The sequence below is a fragment of the Globicephala melas genome, chromosome 15 (assembly GCF_963455315.2).
Source record: "Globicephala melas chromosome 15, mGloMel1.2, whole genome shotgun sequence".
Classification (NCBI taxonomy): domain Eukaryota; kingdom Metazoa; phylum Chordata; class Mammalia; order Artiodactyla; family Delphinidae; genus Globicephala; species Globicephala melas.
The window spans coordinates 34,914,069-34,937,934 of NC_083328.1; the positions used below are offsets into that span (position 1 = coordinate 34,914,069).

Below are 23,866 nucleotides of genomic sequence, written 5' to 3' on the forward strand. Positions count from 1 at the left end.
CAGGCACCCCTGCCTGCCACGGACTGCCCAGGCAGGCCCAGGCCCACTGTCTCATCTCAAGGGAGTTTGGGCTACTGATGATGGTAGAGGAGCTACAACCTGTGGTGGCCCTAACTGCAAAGAAAGTGTTTCTCTGTCCCATTTTCCTAAGAAAGAGCAAGAAAAGGAATACTTGGCTTGCTACTATTGTAGAAACCTATTCTGGGGAGAAACTTACATGATCATTGTTACTTCTCCTTAACACCCCTTCTTAGTACTTTGGGTTTTCAGTTACTACCTTATTTGATTAGATGAGTTAGGTAAGTAGTAGAGATCTTCTCCGGGTTAGTGCAGTGTGGTGGAGAGAATCTCCCTGCTCTTTTGCAGCCCACGACTTGTTCTCTTATTATGTTGATAGTTGTCATATCATGACACAAGTAGAAAGTGAAATATTTGTCCCACACTGAGCTCAGCAGAGGAGGCCGTTTGCAGCCACAGGTGACCATGGAGGCTGATGGACCATTATCGCAGTGCACCAGTGGGAAGCTCTGGGCTTGGGCCTGGCTGAGGCCTTGCACCAAAGCCAAAGGTTTGCTGGCCTAGTGCACGTAAGCACAGAGTGCCTGTTGTACAGCCAGGCCGGGCTCCCGTCTGTGCTGTCATGGGGCACAGAATCGTATTTGTCCTGTAAAACCAACTCCGAGTGCATATGCTCTTTGTGCTCAACCTTTTAGCACAGGCCAGTCGACTGACAGCCTGTCCATTGCAACTAGTAGCTGAGATCCTCGTGGTGACTGTTTAGAAAACAGAAAGGAGCCTGTTCTGCTGCCACTCCCAGTGCCTGCTTCCCCCAGTGGTGACCCTTATCTGTGCTTGGCTTCTGTGACTGGGGCACGGTTCTTTGATTCCCCCCCCCTGCCCTCAGGGCTGATGTTGGGGTTTCTGTTGTTCCGAGGGGTGGGCTGCATGATGCAGTGGGTCTCTTGGAGTGTTCATTTATTTGGTTCTTTCCCCAAATACTAATTGATACCCACTATGTACTGGGGCCCAAGGACACAGAGGAGATGTATGTTCCAGGAAGGCAAGAAGTTTCATCCTGGTTTTGTGCCAAAGATAGATTTAGGATGGGTTGTCATAAATATTATTATGACAGATACTGCCACAGAGTCGTGTCCTGTTTTGAACCTTCCGTAGCGTATCTGTAGTATGTGTCTGTCAGAGTAGAGAAGCATCGTCTACTCTGTCCCTCTTCTGTGATGTCTGTCATTCACCTTCTTGCCTAACAGCTCAGAACTTCAGCAGTTTTTGACTGATGGGCCAGGTGCTATCAACAGAATTTGCTGCGGACACTACCTTTGTTTCATAATGAGGCTTGTGTAGGCATTGTTCAGGTTTGTTTGGACTAAACCCTAAAGACAGGTTTCCTCATCTGGTCTCATGCTTTAGAGTCATGCCAAGACTAATACCTAATCCCATCCTGGGGCAGGGGGTAGGCCTCAGGATCTGGCACTAGTTTTGGGGGGTTTGGGGGAGGTTGTCTTTTTTACCTTCTTATCTAGTTTGTTCTTCCCTGGTACACAGGGACTGTAGTTTACATGTCTTTATTGTCTCATTGAAGTGATAGACAAACAACAGAGTAAGTAGGTTCTCAAATGATTGATTGATACACTTGGTTACAAGAATGCATTTTCATGGGGATACTTGGTAGACCTATAACGCATTGTTTAATTTAGATTTTCTTATGGGGGAGCTTGCCTTTTTTTCAGTACTTACCATACTTAACTTTTCCTATTTTCTAAAGTTGAACTTGAATTAAATGCTTAAAAGGGCTCTGGAAGAATAGAGTGAAAGGATATTTTAACATGTATGGGCTGTTGCTGAATGAGGCAGAATATAAATATTTATTCTGTAGGCTTTAATTTGTTCTTATATAAACTGCACCATTAACTGAACAGTTGCCTATTTCTGCTGTTCTACTTTTTTTTTTTTTTTTTTTGCGGAACGCGGGCCTCTCACTGCTGTGGCCTCTCCCATCGCGGAGCACAGGCTCCGGAAGCGCAGGCTCAGCGGCCATGGCTCACGGGCCCAGCCACTCCACGGCATGTGGGATCTTCCCAGACTGGGGCACTAACCCGTGTCCCCTGCATCGGCAAGCGGACTCCCAACCACTGGGCCACCAGGGAAGCCCTGCTATTCTACTTTTTGAATATTATTGAAAAGATTGTGTGCTGGTTCTGTAGCAGCCTTAAACCAAAATCTGATAAACTTCAGTTGAAAATAAAGTTTACTGGGGCTTCGAGCCCCGGTCCGGGAGGATCCCATATGCCGCGGAGCGGCTGGGCCCATGAGCCATGGCCGCTGAGCCTGCGTGTCCGGGACCTGCGCTCTGCAGCGGGAGAGGCCACAGCAGTGAGAGGCCCGCGTGCCGCAAAAAAAAAAAGAAAAGACAAAAGAAAATAAAGTTTACTATATTGCTATCAAGTAACTGTTGGGAAATTAAATACGTTGATTTTATTAATTGGAGTTAGAGAAACATCTCGATTTATACTATTTCATCATGAGCTAAAGAACACGTTGGTGCTAAAAAAAACATGTGTTAGCTAGACTTGGGAATGTTTGATCTGATCAAAGGAGAAGAGATACAGACAGGAAATCAGAAATCTAGAAATCTCTAGAAGTGAAGGGCTTTTACTCAAAACTGCAGGCTAGGACTGGAGCAGCCTTCCGGTTCTACCAGGCTCTGCCAGGGGGTAGTTGGAACCACGGGGCCTAGTTGGCTGATGTGGCTGGGTGGCCTGTTAGAGGACTGTCCTTACCTAGGCCTCTGTTAGCTCTGATGTTAAGGAGGGACTGGCCCTGGACCAGGGAGCTGGTCCGTGACCTTGGAGCCTGATCCCGAAGGTGGCTGTGGCTTGCTTTGGTTCATCCTTGGAATGTGTTGTCATAGGCTGAGGGTGGGATTTTCCCCAATTTTTTTTTAGACACATAGCCTCCTGTGAGCTGGCCATTCCTTACCTGCTGTCTGTGATCTTTGACTTTACCTTGGTTCTTGTCCCATGAGAATTGAAACCATGTTGAGAGGTTTCCTTCACTCTGGAATGGCCAAGAAGAAAAGGTGAGAACAGATTTCCTGATGAAATCTGTCAGTGTCCACAGCACTTCGGTGCTTTGTCCCAGAGGCTTACCAGGCAAGTAGTAGCCAACTGACCAGGCCACACACCCACCCAGTTTTCACCCTGGCAAGGTGATCATGTGAACACCGTCCCAATATTCGCAGAGCCTTAGACGTTTTTAACAGGGCTGATGAACTTTGAGCTGCACAGGTCCCCTTTGGAAGCTCTTTGACCTCTTGGTATTTATGTCCCTCTCTACACCAAAGGGCTGACTGCCTTGGACAGTTGGCATCAGTGGAAGGACAGTTGCCTCTCCTTTCCCACCCCCCAGCTGCCATCCACTTTGATTCATCAGTACTAGAAACTTCCAAAACAACATTGATTTTTCTTGTTTATCAGATTGGTGGTTACATGGAGCAAGCTCTATGACAAGTAGGAAAATTGCATCTGAATGTGTTCTGAACCGGGCTTGGTTCATAGCAGGCGCTAGGTAAACGCTGGCTGACTGTGAGCACGGATTCATGGAGGGTCAATTGATGCATGTGTCTTCTGACATGTTTGGTCCTAAGTAGAGAAATTTTAAATGAAATTTAGGAAATGGAAATTATAACCATGTTTTTTCCCCAGATTCTTGGGGCTCTGAGAGCAGTGTTTGAGTTTATGCAGAATTCTACAAAAAGTAATCATTACGTGGAGTTAATTTAGTGTAACACTTCCTGAAAATACAGGTTTTTGCTTCAGTTCTTCTGAGTTTCAGATAACAACTGAAGGAACCTAGTTGAGAATCAGAAATGTCCTTTATGTTAAAAGTTTGCTGATTAAGTCTCACCTTGATTAAATCATCTGAATTCAGAGTTGAGCCTACTTGGTGGGCTTCGTAAAGAGTTTGTTTTTGTTTCAGTTTTCTCAAGTTCACTTTGAATTTCAGTTGAACTTAAATTTGTTTCAGTTTACTCGAGTAAAGCAAATAAGGCAAAAGTGGCAGCTAGAATGTGTTCGCTTTCAAAAACTTGAGAAGTACCGCTGTGAGGGCTATATGTGGAAACCACCAGTACATATGAAAATGCCAGAACAAGATCTTTTTGGTTACAGTAGTTTGGTTTTATTTGTGTTTTTATGCGGACATTTCAGCAGGAAGGGGTCGATTGTGTTGAGCATCTGTTTGTTTGCAGCCTAGAATTTTAGAGCTGAAAGAAGTAATGCAGTTGTCTTGTGCAAGACGCTCATCTTTCAGGTGAGATAAAGGTCCGTAGAAGGAACGTGAGTTAACCAGCATGAACGGGCTGGTGCAGTCACCATGTGAGGTTGGTGGAGAGAACTGAGCTGTGATTTCTTGAATGGAAACTCTCTCCCCTAGGGAAGGGGGCTCTTCCCTTCAGGAGACTCCTTCCTCCCAGTTTCTAAACATCAAATGCACCAGGACACCAGAAAACTAGAGCAGGCAGTAGGCAGCAGATGGATTGTTGCAACTTCGTGAGAGAGCAAAGCAGGCAGACTAGAAAAGCCACTCTCTTAGTAATGAGACTCTGCTTCTCCAGAGGGGGTGGCTGAGCAGCAGGACATCACTGTGGGGATTCCCGGATTCATGCATGTGGAGATTAGAGCTGAGGGGTCTGGCGGGAACCTGGCCGGGGTCTCTTGACTGGAGGGGATCTCTGACTCCTGTGGTTGGTTGCTGCCCCACCCCGCGGCATAGGTGGGGTTCCTCCTTTCCATTCTTGGCTTTATCTACTCTACAGTTTCTTTTATTTCTCTGTAATTAAAATAGGACTTTATTATGGAAAACTTCAAATACGTATGATATTAGAGGGGCTAGTATAACACCCACACACACCTGTCCCCTGGTGAGGAGTCACCGACGTTTGTCCAGTCGTTTTTCATTGACACTACCCCTTGCCTCACTAGGTTTTAAAGCAGATCCCAGACATTATATCATTTCTTTGTCAGTATTTCTGCTGTGCATTTTGAAATAATGGAAACTTAAATCTGATTGGGGGGTGGTAGCTGAAAGAAACGAATTACTTATAGAGTAATTAAGGATTAAACTGAAGGAGCTCCCCTTTGTCAGTTATTCTGGAAGGTTTTGTTTTCCAAATGATCTTAATGGGTCAGTGCCACTCTCAGGGTAGGGGACTTGGCGTGAGGAGTATGGCTGAGGGGTAAAGGTGGAAAAGTGCTGGCTCTTGGGATGATATTTAGGAGGAGGGGACAGATGGGGTTGTTGGGAGCAGCTTCACTAGTCTCCTGCCTTTAGTCTGTAGCTGTTTGAGCAAGTTGCTCTGTTCATAATCCTAATTGTGAACCCTGAGAATGAGCCTTTAATTTATAATTGAAATGAAGATTTTACAGGAAATAATGATTTTTGCTTCAGTGGGTCAAAGTGAGCATTTCTGAGGCTCTTCCTTTCATATGTGGTCGCGTCAGGATGGCTGATGTTGCTCTTTTTGTTTCAGATGGGAATGACTGGTAACACAAGTCCATTTGGACAACCCTTTAGTCAAACTGGAGGGCAGCAGATGGGAGCCCCTGGAGTGAACCCTCAGCTGCCCAGCAAGCAGAGCATGGTCAATAGCTTGCCTCCCTTCGCTGCAGACATCAAGAATGCTTCAGTCACCAACGTGCCAAACATGGTAAGTTGCCCTTGATCTTAGAGCTGTGGGTCTCCAGTGGGTGCTTTGGTGTGTGGATTTTATCGTGCTGACAGTGAAGATCTGCAACTAAAAGTGCGTCATGGGTAAAAGGAAAATAACCTGTATTTCTCATGCATACGCTCTCTCAGTGAGTTTAATTTTCTGTGATGAGCTGCCCGTAAGGGGCTAGTTAAGATGATTCAGCTAGTCTTCCCGAGGTCCCTATGTGGAGGGAGAGGGTTCATGTCCATGCGTCATTTTGATTTTCCTCCAGAGGTCACCCTCTTGATTCAGCAGTAGAGCCAAGAGAATTGGAGAGATGGGCTTTTTTACACTTCCTGTCTGTTAGTGGTTGAAGCTGTCAGTAGAAGTCCATCCATTTCTGTTACGAAGGACATTTATCTTCAGAGAACTGTACCTTGTCTGTGAGATGTGTGTGTCCTGTCTGACTTGACAGATGGTTTCACATGTCTTCATTCTCCCTGAGATTTCCTACCTGTAAAATAGAAACTACCCTTGGAACTCTCAACCTAACTAACCCAGATTATTAATGGGAAAATGGTTCCTTTTGTGCCACAAAATGGCATCTCTTTTAATTCCGGCCACTAAGGGTAAATGTGTTCTTTTGTCGGACCTCACCGTGCATACATGGCTTCTGCGTCTCTGATGTGCCTTTAGCGATGGGTCAGGGCCTGGAGCAGCCACTGTCCTCTCCCCTAGGCTTGCGCTGCCAGGGCTGCCATCCACATAGTTGTGCAGAGTGATTTGGGAAGACTCAGAAGAAAGCTGGGGGATTATGTTCAGAAAAAGTTGCTTTTTGTCTTTCGATTTTTAAAAAACTTTAATTTGAAGTATTTGTTGTAAAGATACAGACAAGAATTCCTGTATCTCCATCACCCGCTTCTCTTGATGTTAACATCTTCTATAACCTTGGTATATTTGCCAAAACTAAGGAATTGACTGCTTACAGTACTTAGAAGTTTTGCGGCTGTTGGAAGCAGAAAGAGTTGGATCTCTTTTTCTTTGTTTTTGTTAAAAATCAAAAAAAGGGGCTTCCCTGGTGGCTCAGTGGTTAAGAATCTGCCTGCCAGTGCAGGGGACACGGATTCGAGCCCTAGTCCAAGAAGATCCCACATGCCGCAGAGCAACTAAGCCCGTGCGCCACAACTGCTGAGCCTGCGCTCTAGAGCCTGCAAGCCACAACTACTGAAGCCCATGCACCTAGAGCCTGTGCTCTGCAACAAGAGAAGTCACTGCAATGAGAAGCCCGTGCACCACAACAAGAGAAGGCCTGTGCACAGCATCGAAGACCCAACGCAGCAAAAAAAAAAAAAATCAGAAAAGGGAGTGATACTGAGGTATCCTAATCAGATTCGCTCTCAGTTTGCTACATTCTTCCTTCTTTAAAAAGAAAGGGTACAAGCAATGAGATCTGTTTTCAAGCTGCTTCCAGTTTTTACTTCTTTATTTCTTCTTCTGATCATCCCCCTGTAACTTGCCTGGATCTGCTTCTCTTCTTCCAGTAACATTTTGTTGCCAGGATTGCCCTGTTCCCGGCCATACAGACCCAGAACTTACAACAAAGCCCACTGCTCCCTTCACGTGGCTCCTGTCAGCCCTGGGGGCAGCAGGCCAGGATCCCCAGCCCTGCTCTTCTGTTCTCGCCTGCCTTTCCTTTTCCAGTCCTCACTGGGAGGGCAGTAGCGTGCACTTCAGTACTGTTGATTGTCACCTGGGTTTGGTCAGTGACCTGGAGCACATTTTGGCTTCAGAGTAAGAGTGTTTGCTTTTCACAGACATTCTGTGTTTTGTAGTCTGAGAAACCCTGACCTAACATTTTCTTCCCTTTTCTTTTTTTAAATCTTCTCCAGGCCCACTTTTTCATCCTTTCTCCTTTACCCCCAACTTAGTGGCAGAATCCTTTCACTACAGGTTCCTCTGCCTGCCTCTGCGGCTCCAGGGGACTGAATTCCTGAGAGTGGTGTGCTTGTCAAGGGCAGGTTCGGACCAGACTGGAAAGAGGCTTCTGGTTGCCTCCACCTGTGCCTGGGCTGGAGCCCTTTGGGCTAGGGAAGGATTCTCTCTCCCTTGGCGCTGTTGACGTTTGGGGTGCGATCTTTCTCTGTTGTGGGGGCCATCCTGTGTATTGTGGGATGTTTAGCAATATCCCTGGCCTTCACCCACTCGATGCTCACAGCCCTCTACCCCGACCCCCCTATAGTTGGCCCCAGTTGAAAGCCCCTGCTCCGGGGAATGGTTGGGGGAGGCAGTAGCAGTAACATCTCATCCTTCTGTCTGTGACATCTAATAGATAAAACCAGTTCTCTCCCCCTCTCCCCTCGCCTTGGCCTTATCAGGCTACCCGCATGGTGAACTGGGGAAGTATCTTGGTGTATGGGAGCCTAGCCACCACTTTTCCACAGGGGCACAGGTGAGAGATCCGCAGCTGGTGCCTTTGGAGTGAAGTCCTCAGACGTTTACCGCGGGGCTCGGGGCAGGCTTCACCAGGCCAGGTGACCCAGCCACGGCCTTCACGCTATTGGGCGCACAGGAACCAGAGGGAACTGACAGAGAAGCAGGGCAGCAAGTGCACATAATTTGCCTAGTATCTTTCTAAGTGCTTTCTCACACTGTGTTTTACCTTATTCTTTTGACAGCCTCTTGAAAGACATCACTACACCTCCCATTTTACAGATGAAGAGGCTGAGGGTCTGAGGGCTTTCGGTTCATTCAGGGCTATGTAACTTCTTGTCTGCAAGGCCCAAAGCTCCTTCAGTATGTCCTGGTGTCATGTTTTAGTGGCTCCGAGCCCTTTGGGGTGTGTTTACATTGCTTATTTGCAGTTCCTCAAACATGTTTTGTTGTCTTCTTGAGTTTTGTAAATTGTTTCTGGCCCCTTGGAGCCCAGAGATTTTTGTACAGTGAGGGAGAGCAGTTACCAAAGATCTAGATTTCTTTAATTAATAAAGGAGAAAAATTTGGAGCCTTGAACATATTTGTGTTTTTTGTCATGCTTTGGGGAGTGGTCTTTTAAAGCCCAGCTAGGTTCAGTGTGCCAAACAGTTGAGCTCAGGACTCTGATACCGAATCACCTGGTGCCCTGGTTGAGCTCTCTGTGGGACGATTGACACTTGGTCACTGGCCGAGGGACTCATGCTTGTTTCCTCTCCTAGAGGATTCCCGCAGCACTGGTGGTGCTCAGGAAGCGAGGGGATGTGGCCATTCCTTTAACTCGTCTCATTTGTTGAGCACCTTATCTGAGCCCAGGTGCATCTGGAGTGCTGGTGTGAGTTACATAGAGCTCACCCCTCTTTCGTGAAATTGGGGGTGGTGGTGATGGAAAACAAATAATTACAAATGCCAACTGCCCTAACAGGTCTGAGTAGCACGGAGAGGTTGAGGTTGACACAGGGACCTCCTTAGGTGGAGCCATCAGAGAGAAGGCCGCACCAAGTAGGGGGTTTTAAGGGCAAGATTGGAAGGATGAGCAGGAGCCGCGGAGACCCCAGGGCACTGGGAGAGCATTGGCTTGTGTAGGAGCCAGCAGAAGTCCAGTGGGAAGGGTGAGAGGAAAGCGGTGTGAAGTGGATATTGGGGGCTGGGCAGGAGCCGTCTCAAGGAGGGCCATGGGTGGCAGTGGCCACTGCAGTGCTCTAGGCTAGCGGAGATGGGGGCCTGGAGGCCATTGATTACAGAGGGGACGGGAGACCAATGAGGTTTGCCACTAGAGTGGATATGTGGGGTCACCATGTGAGATGACTTGGTGGGAGGCAGGACCATTTACAGAGCTAGCGGAGGAACAGACTGGGAGAAGGGAGATGAAGGGGAGGGCATTCGTAATTCCACTTTAGACATGCTCCTCTTGAGATGATTGCGAGATGTGTAGGTGAAGAGGCCAGGCAGATGGGTAGACATACAAGTAGGGCAACCACTATCCATCGGGAGCTGGCAGTAAGCATGCTATGGTAGAAGGGCTGTGGAGTGGATGCCGTGGCTCAGAGGGGAGCACAGGAAGAGAGACCAGGCAGAGGAGGAACTGGCAAAGGGGACAGCAAGGGACTGATGTCACTGAAGCTGAGAGAGGAGATCGTTTGGACAGGCAGAGATGGTGGCTGCTGAGATGGTGAGTGAGATGAAGACCAAAGAGCATTGCTGGAATATTCAGGGGATCTGTGGGACGGTCAGGAAGCATGGAACATCTTCCGTGAGACTTAAGTGTGGCCCGTAGTCATGGAGACGTGTTGATCACCAAGGTCTATGTGCTGCCTGGAGCTCCAAAAGGTTCAGAGACCCTATGGCAAATGGGGTCCTTTTGAGGGCATATATATCCCCAGGACAATATTCAAAAGCAAATACCACATCTCCCTAAATTTTCACATGGATTTCGTTGCAGCTGTGTCTTTGGCCATTTTATTTGTAATTTCTTAACTTTCTACAGATTTTTGAAGCTTCTTAGAACTTTTACCATATTATTACATTGTATTTCATGATTCTAAGATGCAAATTTTTTTCACATTTGTAGCATCTTTGAAATCAGGATGTATTTTAGAAACAAACAAGTTTTAGGTCTAACAAGACGTAGTATGTGTACTAACTACGTTACTTGTTCATAATTGTAATTAATAAGAGTGACAACTATTAAACATATATTCACTATCCAGTTTTCTAGGATAGCTCACATGGATATAAAAATTTCAAAATTATGTAAATTTTACTGACAAGAACAGGTTTGGGCAGGGGTATAGGTTGGGTTGTCTTTTGTGGCCTGACTTCAAGGTCCATGTGGGCCTTCTCGAAGGAGAGATTTGCATGAGAGTGCGTGGGGTGGGGGAGAGTTGTTCAGGGCAGTCCTCTGGAAGAGGAGGCCACCTGATTCCTTGGTGACATTACCCTTCTTGCCATTTTCACCTGAAAAAGTCATAACACGGAGAGCAAGGGAGCATTTGCAGGAAGGAGGGAAATACATCATTTGGCACTGGATTTGTCAGTTAGGTCATTGCTGACCTTCATGATGGGTCTGGGATTGTTTTAAAGGAGCACTGTTTCGAAGTGGGACACATCTTGGGCTTATCTAATCTAAGAAAGTTTGGTGACCAAAGGGGCCTCATCATCAGTTTCTCTCACAGAGTCTCCTGTGGGGCTCCCCAGTGCGGTCTCCTACAAGGGTTCTTTCTTTCTTTCTTTCTTTCTTTTTTAACATCTTTATTGGAATATAATTGCTCTACAATGGTGTGTTAGTTTCTGCTTTATAACAAAGTGAATCAGCCATACATACACATGTATCCTCAGATCTCCTCCCTCTTGCGTCTCCCTCGCACCCTCCCTATCCCATCCCTCTAGGTGGTCACAAAGCACCGAGCTGATCTCCCTGTGCTATGTGGCTGCTTCCCACTAGCTATCGATTTTACATTTGGTAGTGTATATATCATGTCACTCTCTCAGTTCGTCCCAGCTTACCCTTCCCCCTCTCCGTGTTCTCAAGTCCATTCTCTACGTCTGCGTCTTTATTCCTGTCCTGCCTCTAGGTTCTTCAGAACCTTTTTTTCTGTTTTTTAGATTCCATATATATGTGTTAGCATGCAGTATTTGTTTTTCTCTTTCTGACTTACTTCACTCTGTATGACAGACTCTAGGTCCATCCACCTCACTACAAATAACTCATTTTCGTTTCTTTTTACGGCTAATACTCCATTGTATATATGTGCCACATCATCTTTATCTATTCATCTGTCGATAGACACTTAAGTTGCTTCCATGTCCTGGCTATTGTAAATAGAGCTACAGTGAAGACTGTGGTACATGAATCTTTTTGAGTTATGGTTTTCTCAGGATATATGCCCAGTAGTGGGGTTGCTGGGTCATACGGTAGTTCTATTTTTAGTTTTTTAAGGAACCTCCGTACTGGTCTCCACAGTGGCTGTATCAATTTACATTCCCACCAACAGTACAAGAGGGTTCGCTTTTCTCCACACCCTCTCCAGCATTTATTGTTTGTAGATGTTTTGATGATGGCCGTTCTGACCGGTGTGAGGTGATACCTCATTGTAGTTTTGATTTGCATTTCGCTAATGATTAGTGATGTTGAGCATCCTTTCGTGTGTTTGTTGGCAATCTGTATATCTTCTTTGGAGAAATGTCTATTTAGGTCTTCTGCCCATTTTTGGATTGGGTTGTTTGTTTTTTTGATATTGAGCAGCATGAGCTGCTTGTAAATTTTGGAGATAAATCCTTTGTCAGTTGCTTCGTTTGCAAATAATTTCTCCCGTTCTGAGGGTTGTCTTTTCATCTTGTTTATGGTTTCCTTTGCTGTGCGAAAGCTTTTAAGTGTCATTAGGTCCCATTTGTTTATTTTTGTTTTTATTTCCATTTCTCTAGGAGGTGTGTCAAAAAGGATCTTGCTGTTATTTGTGTCATAGAGTGTTCTGCCTATGTTTTCCTCTAAGAGTTTTATAGTGTCTCGCCTTGCATTTAGGTCTTTAGTCCATTTTGAGCTTATTTTACAAGGGTTATTTCTAATAGAAAGTTCATACGTGTTGGGGTTTTTTGTTATGTTGTTGTTTTGAGAAAAACTAAGAACTGTATTACGGAGACTTTGCCATTCTTAAAGTTGTAATGGAGGAAAATCATCAATAGTGCTGCTTATTAAAATTGCTCACAGAAGAATAAAATAAAATAGCTCATGAGAATGGTGTTAGGATTTTGGTCGTGTGTCAGAGAATTTGAACTTGGAGGCTTTGGACGAGGCCCCCAGGCAGCTGCTGATTCATGTCTCTAAAATGAAGGAAAGTGTCGCTAGTACTGACTATCCATGCAGAGGAGGGTTGTAGAACTGTGTTCTGTGTCCTGCCAGAATAACAAAGATGTGGGATAGTGCCATTAGCTACGGCTCTTCCAGGGCAAGCTGTGTGTTTTGGGGTTAGTCCTCTCTGTTTCTCAGCATGTCAGTGGACCCACTGCATCAGTGGGACTGATTCTTGGGCCCCACCCTGCCCTCCTGGTTCAGAATGCCTTAGAAGAGGGTGAGGAATCTGTGTTCTTGTCTGTCACTGTTATTTGTGAAACTTTAGTTTTTTTCTCAGTTTTCCAGTGTATGCCACCTACTTCCCTGTAAGGCGGTTCAGGATAATTGCCAAATAGATGGACTTGTTCTTTCTTTTGCACTGGAACTGCAGCTTTAAATAAGCTCCTCCGGTGATTTTGATGTAGATTAGTCTTTGAGAGCCACTGTCCCCTGCAGTGTCAGTGACCTGATGCCCGGCTGCCCCACTGTGGAGTGGGCTACTTTGTTAGTCTTGAGTCCACTTCAGTACTTCAGAAGGCTTCCCTGTCTCCCTCCACCTTTTCTGTCTTATTCTCTTATGATTTTCTGTCCTCCATGTCCAGTTTCTGATCACTGAGGGAGCAAGACTTGAACTGATTGAACTTTGTGAACCCAAGGGTCTCCTCTTTGTTGTTGTCTTTGATTGGCTCATCTCACAGTTTTAGTTGCCCTGCGGAGATGCTGATGTTCGCATACCATTGTCCACTAGCTCCTTGTACTTCACAAGCATGAATTTAAAATCACTGGTGGTCTAGTATTTCTCTCTACCCTAGGACTGGGGAGAGTGCTTCCCGGCACTCTCGTCCTTCTCTGGAAACGACGAGTGAAGAGTCTTGTCAGCTCTTCACCGTGAGAGCAGTTTCTGTATAAAATCACTCTGTGGCTATGAATTATGCCTCAGTAATTGAATTGGAAAACAGGGGACAAGGTTGGGAAGTGAGCGCTTGCCTGTAATTATTAGCCATCCAAGTGTTTTTGTAATTTTAGGAGTTTACCTTTCGTATTCTCAACTTATTGCCTTCACCTGTAACTTGAAGATCTCTGAGAAAATGTGTATGTGAGGCCTTTGAAGAATAACTTTTAGTTCTAAAATTCTTATTAGTACCTGTATAAATCCTTTCTACTGTTTTAACTCATTCCCTTTTGTTTTGGTAATAAATACCAGCTGGGAAACATAGACTAAGCACAAAATATGATGTGTTGCGAATATCAGGAAACTATAAATGGAGAAAAATTAACAGTATTCTTTGATATTAGGAACCAACTGTACATATTGCACGTACTCAATCAAGATCATTTAACTTCTTTCCAAGATGAGTTTCCATTAACCAACAGTGTCTTTTCTAGGGTCTAATTAGCGTAGCCTTTTCTTCAATGAAACTTTCTGGGTAAAACAACATAAATTATCTCCAGAGACATTCAGCCCTCTCACTTCATGTAAAGTAGAGACTCAGTAGGAAGGTTCTTCATGTCTAAACAAGCTGCGCCCACCACATACTAGTGTTGGAATTTCTGCCTGCTCGATAGCAGCAAATACAGGTGTTTCTGGAAAATGAAGTGACCATTTTAAGAAGACCTCAGTAGACACCTTAAAAGACTGTATTAAAAGAATTAAAAATTAAAAAAAAATTTTAATAAAAAATATATTTTTTAAAAGGAAGAAGAACTCAGTAGATAGCACATTTAATGGATCTGGAAGGAGATAGTCGTAGCTACCAAAAGTGTAAGTGCAATACTGTGTCTGAAGAGCCAGGAACCACAACAGTCTTTTTGCAGCCCTAATTACCCTAACTTCTTTTTACTTTTTTCCACAATTATCTGAAATGGCCCTAAGACTCAAGTCACCAAAAACGAATTTTTCAGTCAAATGATTAATTTGCCAAGTTATCAAAAACTTACTGTAATAAATGTTCTTGAAGAATATGTTCGTATATATTGATGGTCAAGAAGATTATTCCTTAAAAGTTTTTAGTAGATTGGTAATTCTCATTCGGTGAATGGGCCTGATGCTGTGAAGACCCCTTAACTCAGTTAAGACCTGCTGGTCTGGTTGGCCTGTCACCTTGGCTGTTGGAATAGATTCAGCAGCTTTTACCTTTTAGGGTTTCTTTGCACAGGTGCATTTGACCACTCAGCCCTCCATGGCAGACCGACTCTCTGGGTCGGAAGGAGTGACCTTAGGGCAGGGGAGAGAGTGGGTCTGTCCAGTTGTCAGTCCTGTGCCTTGGCCCTCTGGCTCACCCATCGAGTTTTCTTTCTTGACTTAGCCATTTGTTTTCTGCTGTGAAATCACAGCATTTCTGATTTGGAAGATTGCTTAGAAATCATTCTGGTCCAGCTTGCTCATTTTAAATTATTTCCCTATTGAATTTAAATCTTAAATTGGAAGGTAATCTTATTTTTTTTAATCAACAAACACCAAGCAAGAAGGAGAAAACACAGAAACATTATTCCTTCTATCTAAACAACTGTGTTCGGTTTCTTACCAATTGATCTTTATCATCTCAGGTGATTATCACTTCTTCCTAGTTCGATAGCTCTGCATTTAATGAGCATATTCTTTATTTTATGACTGCAAAGCTTTGTGTACCCAGCTGTTCTAGGGTCCTTCTGGGGGAATCAGAACAAGCAAATATTGCAGAACAACGCTTTGTCCCACCTGGTATTTGCTTTCTTGTCATTTTCTGACTTTTAAGTGGAGGTTGGGAAGAAGTAAAGTTTCCAGGTGGGCCAGGGGAGTATGTCAGAGGAGTGTGGGTCTGGAGTCCATCAGTAATGTAGAATGTCTGGGCCAGGTTGATCCTGAAGGGCCATATCTAGGAATCCAGCCCGACATGAATTGGGGGCAGTGGTTATGTGGCAGGAGGAAGCACTTTCATTCCCTCTTCTGTCTTGGTCAGTGTCTGCTTCTTACTGTTTGCATTACAGAGTCCTTTGCAGACATTATAATCTGTTCTTGGACGCTTCATGGAAAATAACTTCCTTTTCTAGAAAGAATGCCAGAATAAACTTTTATACATACTCCTTGTGCATATCTGTGATTCTATCCTTAGGATAGAATAAAGGGCATTTTAAAAAATGGGGTTGGTGCTGATTACTCAAACCTATGTAACAATAGCGCAACCCTAATAAAAATACATCAAACTCCTTTAAAAATTAAGGAATACACCACAATAAATATAAAATGTTTGCGTTTCAAGGTCGTGTGATGGACAGGGGTGTAAATGACGGTTGAGTTATGGTGACAAGTGACACATGCAAAGAGCAAAGATCTAGCAAAGACTGAAAAGGGGTGAGTGGGCTGTACCCTCCACAGCCCTTAGATCATGTGCTTTGTGTTCATCTGCTGTTTCTCATCGTTCAAAATGCTGACAGGCATGGGTGGGGGGGTCACGATTGCACCAGTGTGACTCCCACGCCGTGGTAACCTCCCCCTTCCATGATTAGGAATTGCATGTGATCTGATGGGAATTACTGAAATGCAAATTTCATACATTTTAAGGCCTTTAATGATACTGTTATATTGCCTTCCAAGAAAAGCCACGAACCAGGTCACTAGTATCGCACAGTGCTCCCAAGGCTGGGGATTATCACTCTGTCTTTTGATAGGAGGAAATGGTGTCATTATTTTGATTTGCATTTCTTGATTACTGGTAAGAATTAAAGTACTTACGTTTAGTATGCTTTTATTTTTTGAGTTGCCTAGTTCCTGTCCTTGGCCAGTTTTTCTGTTAGATTCTCTTAGAATGCTTTATAAAGCAAGGTGGGCAACCCTCTGACAAGGTGGGCAGCAGGAGGGTTAAAAGGTGGGCAGTCTACTGCTAGATCCCCCTCTCCACCACTGCCCAGTGCCACTTTGGACCCTGAGTTAGTCCTCCCTTGGGGGTGGGTGGGTGGGTATTAAATGAGCTGATGCTGTTGGGCACTGAACACAGAGCCTGGCACAAAGTCCTTGAGAAATAAAGACTGGCCAAGGAGAGGAAAAAGAATAATACCTGCAGTGTTATTTGCTTTGTCTTGTGTGTTTCAGATATTTTTCCTAGTTTGTTGGTTGCTATTACAGTGGCCTGGCCCTGGCGCTTTTCCATTATGCATGGCTGCCGCTGCATCACAATCACCTGTGGCCCTTTTGCTCTTAAATGTTTTGTTTTATTCTAACTGTAAAAGTACATACATGTTCATTTTGGAAAATCTTTAAAAAGTAGAAAGCTAAATATAATAAAGCACTCCCTGTGGAACTTTAACAAATAGAAATGCCTCTGGCTCCGCCCCAGATTTGTGAATCATAGTCCCTGGGAGGGACAAATGGGAAATCTGTATTTGAAGAGGTTTTACTAGGGATTGGTTAGGAACCACTGCTTTATTTACATATTTTTATGAAGGCCTTTACCACTTTTGCATTACAAAATATTCATTTAATACTTTCTAGTACCTTTACAATTTTATTTTTTTTTATTTTTTATTTTTTTGTGGTACGTGGGCCTCTCACTGTTGTGGCCTCTCCTGTTGCAGAGCACAGGCTCCGGACGCGCAGGCTCAGCGGCCACGGTTCACGGGCCCAGCCGCTCTGCGGCATGTGGGATCTTCCTGGACCGGGGCACGAACCTGTGTCCACTGCATCGGCAGGCGGACTCTCAACCACTGTGCCACCAGGGAAGCCCTACAATTTTATTTTTTATATTTAATTGTTCATTGTTTTCTACTGATTCTTCTGATCCCTCCCAAAGTGGAATGTTTTTTGTTTATAAAAATAGTGGACACTTGTAAAACGTTCAAACAATACATAATTATAAACACGATCGCACCCCTGCCCAGAGCTAACCACCAAATAATCTTAACAAAGTTTTTCTAAGAACAGGTACAAAATATAAAGTTAATAAAGAAAAACCAAATGACTTTATGGTACTATTTTATAACTTTCTTTTGTAGCTTAATATGTTATAGACAGCTTTTCATGAGAGCATGAAGGTCTACATTATTATTGTTACTAATTTCGTTTGCCTCAATCATTTTGCTATATCTCACAATTTTGGGTGGGTCAAGGATTTGGTTAGGGCTTGGCTTTGGGCCCTTATGTACCATGTGGCTTTGACTGGGGTCACTTGAGGTCCACCTTACTTTTCATGACTGCATATGATTTCATGAGGTCTGTAGCCATAATTTTTTTTAATTAGTCCACCTTTGATAGGCATTTAGGAGTTTTCCAGTATTCAGTGATTTAATCAAGGCGTGGTGGCTGTCTTTGTACATACATTTTAGCACACTAGTCCGGTTACTTCCCTAATAATAAGTTATAAGAAGTAGAACTACTGGATCAAAAGAAATGCACATTTTTCTTTTTGATACATGTTGCTTTCCAGAGTTGTACTAAATTGCATTATCACCAAAATCTCTGAAAATTGCTGTCTCTGTACCCTCATTGATACCATTTTTTTTTATCTTGGTCATATTGATAGGTGAAAGATGTCTCTTTGTTCTCATTTCATTTCTTTGATGCTTAGTGAGATAGAACTCATTTTAAAACAGCTTTACTGAGATATAATTCATGTCCCATATAGTGTTCCTTCCCCCTTTTAAAGTGCACAATTCAGTGGCATTCAGTGTATTGTGTGACCATCACCAACCACAATTTTTTATTTTTAAATTTTTTTCTTTTTTGATTAATTAATTTATTTTTTGGCTGAGTTGGGTCTTCATTGCTGCACACGGGCTTTCTCTGGTTGCAATGAGTGGACGCTACTCTTCGTTGCAGTGAGTGGGCTTCTCATTGCAGTGGTTTCTCTTGTTGCGGAGCACGGGCTCTAGACGCACGGGCTTCAGTAGTCGAGGCACATGGGCTCAGTAGTTGTGGCTCTCAGTCTCTGGAGCCGCTGCAGGCTCAGTAGTCGTGGCACACGGGCTTAGTTGCTCCACGGCATGTGGGATCTCCCAGACCAGGGCTCGAACCCGTGTCCCCTGCGTTGGCAGGCAGATTGTTAACCACTGTGCTACCGGGGAAGTCCGCCAACCACAATTTTAGAGCATTTTCATATCCCAGAAAGAAACTCTGTACTTTTAGCAAGTTCCTTCCATTTCCCCCAGACCTTCAGCCAGATGCAACCACTAATCTATTTTCTGCCCCTATGGATTTACCTATTCTGGACATTTCATAGAAATGGAATTATACAATATGTGGTCATTTGTGACTGGCTGTTTTCACTTAGCACGATGTTTTTGAAGTTCATTCATGTTGTAGCATGTACTGGTACTTCCTTTTTTGTGGTTGGATTATATTGCATTTTGGATATATCACTTTTTTCCATTCATCAGTTGATGGGCGTTTAAGTTCGTTCCACTTTTTTGGCTGTTAGGAATAGTGCTGCTACAAACATTTGTGTACATGTTTTTATGTGAACATATGTTTTCAATTCTCTTGGGTGTATATGCTTAGGAGGGGAATTGCTGGGCCATATGGTAACTCCAGGTTTAACCTTTTGAGGAACTGCCAGAGTGTTTTCCAAAGTTGCTGTTCCATTTGACGTTCTCACCAGTAGAGTGTGTGAGAGTCCAGTTTTTCCACATGCTCACCAACACTTGTTACTGTCTCGTTTTTTTAATTGTAGCTACCTAGTGGGTGTAAAATGGTACCTCAGTGTGGTTCTGATGATAACTAATAGTGCTGAGCGTCTTTTCATGTGCTTATTGACCATTTGTATATCTTCTTTGGGAAAATGTCTGTTCATATCCTTTGTCCATTTAAAAAAATTAGGTTCTTTTTATTTTTTAATCATTAGTTGTAAGTGTTTTTTTAATACAAGTGCCTTATCACATCTATGATTTGCAGATGTTTTCTCCCATTCTCTGGGTTGTCTTTCACTTTCTTGATGGTATCTTTCAAAGCATAACAGCTTTTTATTTTAATGAGGTCCAATTTATTTTTCTCATTGATGTGGTTTGTGCTTTTGGTGACATATCTAAGAATCCATTACCTAATCCAAGGTCATGAAGGTTTACTCCTATGATTTTTTTCCTAAAAGTTTTATGGTTTTAGCTCTCATATTTAGGCCTTTGATTCATTTTGAGTTTTTTTTTTTTTTTTTGGTGGTACGCAGGCCTCTTACTGTTGTAGCCTCTCCCGTTGCGGAGCACAGGCTCCGGACGCACAGGCCCAGCGGCCATGGCTCACGGGCCTAGCCGCTCCACGGCATGTGGGATCTCCCCGGACCGGGGCACAAACCTGTGTCCCCTGCATTGGCAGGCGGACTGTCAACCACTGCGCCACCAGGGAAGCCCCATTTTGAGTTAATTTTTGAGTATGATGTGAAGAAGGGGTCCACCTTCATTCTTTAGCATGTGGATATCCAGTTGTCCTATCCTTGGAAAGACTATTCTTCTCTCCATTTAGTTGTCTTGGCTCCGAGGTGTAGAACGTTTTTTATGTTTGTTGTTTATTTGTTTTGTGAGGTATCTGTACATTTTTTTTTTGCCCAACTTTTTAATGGAGTAGTATCTTCCCCCCCCCCCGAGTTCTTTATATAATAAAAAGTGCCACAACCTTTCTGGAAAACAATTTAGCAACATATATAAGGAGCTTTAATAATGGCCCTATCTTTTGACTCACTGTTTCCACTTCCCAAAAACAACCATTTTCCCTGTTTTTCACTTTTTAAATTTTGCTGTTTTTCTTTATGTTAAGTTTTTCTTATTGTCCTGCTAAAAGTATTTTTTCCTAGTATTTTTATCCATTTTAATCTACTTTATTCACTTTAATTCACCTGGAATTTATTTTATATTTTAAGATGATACAAGGATCAAAGATTGCCGCCACAGCCGTCCAGTTTAAAATACCACCTGTATAATACACTAATTTTATATGTACATGTATCTTTTTCTAGACTTATGTAAAGAAATCTATAGCTTTATAGTTTTGGTATCTGGCAGGATAGATTTCTCCTTCATTCTTACTGTTTTTCAAAATTTTCTTGGCTATTGCAAAAATAAATTTGCATAAAATTATAAATTACTTTGGGGGGAATATGCAGGTTTTGTTCTATATGTTTAAAGGGAGGTTCTTGTCTAAGCGCTTTTTTTCCATTCTCCATGCCCGCCTGGACAGTGGGGACTGAGCAGGGAAGTTGGTAGAGTCTGAAGGCTGCTTCTGACAGATTTCTGCAGGAGTTCATACACCTCTTCTGTCTTGTTGAACACCAGTCTGAGAGAGGAGGAACTTAAATGCACCCTAAGTTTGTAAGCACTTTGCAAACTGGAATAGCCTTGAGCAAGTACGTGGAGTTATATGGGGAAGGCCAAACACAGGGACACGAGACATGTCTTCTCTTCCATTTTGCTGCAGACTCATCTTCACCATCCATTATGTTTTTTGAGACACATGTAAGCAGTGTGTAGAGCTTATTAAGCATCTACAGATAGACAAAGTAAAGATCAAGGTTTGAATGTGCTGTATAGTTTCCAGCCATGCTATTTCTACATGTTGAGGTTTCAATATACTGTCACGTATAGCTCAAAATATGCTATATTAAGAACATCCCAGATGAGAAGCAATGTGTTAATCTTTAATAACTTTAAAAAGTCTTTTTTTTTTTTTTTTTTTTTTTTTTGTGCTACGCGAGATTCTCACTGTTGTGGCCTCTCCCGTTGCGGAGTACAGGCTCTGGACGCACAGGCTCAGCGCCCATGGCTCACGGGCCTAGCTGCTCCGCAGCATGTGGGATCTTCCCGGACCGGGGCACGAACCCGTGTCCCCTGCATCGGCAGGCGGACTCTCAACCACTGCACCACCAGGGAAGCCCCTAAAAAGTCTTTCATAATTTAATCATAAGGTTGAGATTTTTACCAGATTTTTGTATGATACATATTTTTTTGTATGTAGCATTTCTGTATTTTAAGAAATGGGAGGAGGACAACTGGCTGGATTCTTCAAGTCAGTGCCATGAGAAAATGGGGGAGGGGGCAGGAGATGAAGAACTTTAAAGACAATAACCAGATGTAGGGTTTGGGTCTGAATTGGGTCTTGATTTGTGCAGACCAGCTCTAAAAGACATTTTGGGGGCAAGTAGAGAAATTTATATAGGGACTAGATATTAACAGATATTAAAGAATCCTTCATTTTGGGCTTCCCTGCTGGCACAGTGGTTAAGAATCCGCCTGCCAATGCAGGGGACATGGGTTCGAGCCCTGGTCCGGGAAGATGCTACGTGACACAGAGCAACTAAGCCCATGTGCCACAACTACTGAGCCTGTGCTCTAGAGCCCGCAAACCACAACTGCTGAGCCTGAGTGCCACAACTACTGAAGCCCATGCGCCTAGAGCCCATGCTCCGCAACTAGAGAAGCCACAGCAATGAGGAGCCCGCGCACCACAATGAAGAGTAGACCCTGCTCGCTGCAACTAGGGAAAGCCCAGGCGCAGCAATGAAGACCCAACACAGCCAAAAATAAAAACAAATAAATATATAAATTTATTTTTTAAAAAAATCCTTCTTTTGTTAGATGTGATAATGGTATCCTTTCCTCTCTATTTTTCCATACGTTTGAAATTTTTATAAATGCAGAAGAGACCTAAACAAGGATCATCTTATATTTCTCATATTCTTCTATTCCTATTGATTTCCGCTTGGACTTTCTAGTCCATGGGAATAAGTTGATCAGTTCTGAAACATTTAACATTGATACTGAATGCTGCTGGGGGCATAGTCACAGGCTATTGGAGCTTTATTTTAAAGTACCAGAAAAAAAGGAGAGGGTACAGTTTATGCCCAATCATGGGAGATTGTATAAACAAGTGTATAGTCACATGTTCACTACACATCATACTACAACTTAATGGTATGGGACAGAACCTGGAGTAAATACGAAGCCAGATGGTTCATGCATACACATGTGCATAGGAAAAAAGACTGGAAGAAGAAAAACCTGTCTGTGCTTCAGTAGTGGACTCCTGGCTGTCAGGATTTCACATGTTAATTATTTCCTTAGTTCTTTTGCTTTCCACATTTTCTACCGGGTGCATATATTGTTTATATAATCAGGGAAAAAACAGACATAAGGAAAAGAGGCTGTTTTCTCTACCAGTCAGGAAGCTCGACCTCTCAGCTTGAACTTTGTTTTTGCTTTGGATCCTGGTTAGGCTTCCAGGGGTTGTGCTCCTGAGCAAAGCCAGGCGGTTTTTCTACACACTTATTTTCTGAGTTCTCATCACGATAAAACCAAAGCACAAAACCCTGTAACTTTTTAAAAATGAGCTTTGGTTCATTAAGAAATAATTTTATACTTGGTTTTCCCCTAATTGCAGGTGTATAGTTTTGATTCTTAATTTGGAAAATCAGAGTGGTGGTGTACTTCATGGGAGGCACTGAGTGTTGTGAAATCAGGCGAGGAGTGTGAATGTCAGAGCAGAAGATAGAAATCCCTGAACTATGGATTATATTGTTGCATATTAGGAACATTACATTTCTCTGATTTCACAAGTTTCTTTAGTAAATTTGTGTGAAGAATGTTGGTAGTTAGTAAAGAGTAAGAAGGTGGTCTCCACAGGTCACCTTTTCCATTTTCTTTGCAGTTAAGAGATATGGTTGGTCTGGCCTATTACTTTGAAAGGCTGAGAGCAGCTAAACTCTATTTTTGAAACTTTAGCAGATCATCTAATACTTTTAGAAAAAATATTGTCAGATGTCTGCGTAGAAATTTTAATGGAAGGCAAAGCATTTGATAAGCATTAACAGTTGTACTGGGTGGTTGTATTCAAGATAAGTGCTGTCTTATTCTTTTTTAAAAAAAACGTTTTATTTTATTTATTTATTTTTTGGCTGCGTTGGGTCTTCATTGCTGCGCATGGGCTTTCTCTAGTTGTGGCGAGTGGGGGCTACTCTTCATTGCGGTGTGCAGGCTTCTCATTGTGGTGGCTTCTTTTGTTGTGGAGCACGGGCTCTAGGTGCTCGGGCTTCAGTAGTTGCGGCACATGGGCTCAGTAGTTGCAGCGCACAGGCTCTAGGGTGCAGGGGCTTCAGTAGTTGTGGCATACAGGCTCAGTAGTTGTGGCTTGCAGGCTGTAGAGTGCAGGCTCAGTAGTTGTGGCGTACAGGCTTAGTTGCTCCATGGCACATGGAATCTTCCCGGACCAGGGATCGAACCTGTGTCCCCTGCATTAGCAGGCAAATTCTCAACCACTGTGCCACCCGGGAATTCCTGTCTTATTCTTTTAGGAATGCTGCAAGTATTGTCCCTCTGGTCACAAGATTATGAAATCCAAAGGGTGGCTCTGATTCTTATGCTCCATCAGATATTCGCAGTGGGTTGTGATTGGTCAGGCCTTGACAATCTTTTTA

At 43.5% G+C, this 23,866-nt stretch overlaps 1 protein-coding gene across 2 annotated transcripts in view; it reads left to right on the top strand.

The window, feature by feature from the left end:
• CREBBP (CREB binding protein) overlaps positions 1-23,866 on the top strand; it is a 131,423-nt gene that overhangs the window by 52,640 nt on the left and 54,917 nt on the right. For both annotated transcript variants that reach the window (XM_030848519.2, XM_030848516.3), the window contains exon 3: positions 5,546-5,722. In XM_030848519.2, coding sequence (XP_030704379.1) covers positions 5,546-5,722 — 177 coding nt within the window. The remainder of the gene's footprint in view (positions 1-5,545; positions 5,723-23,866) is intronic.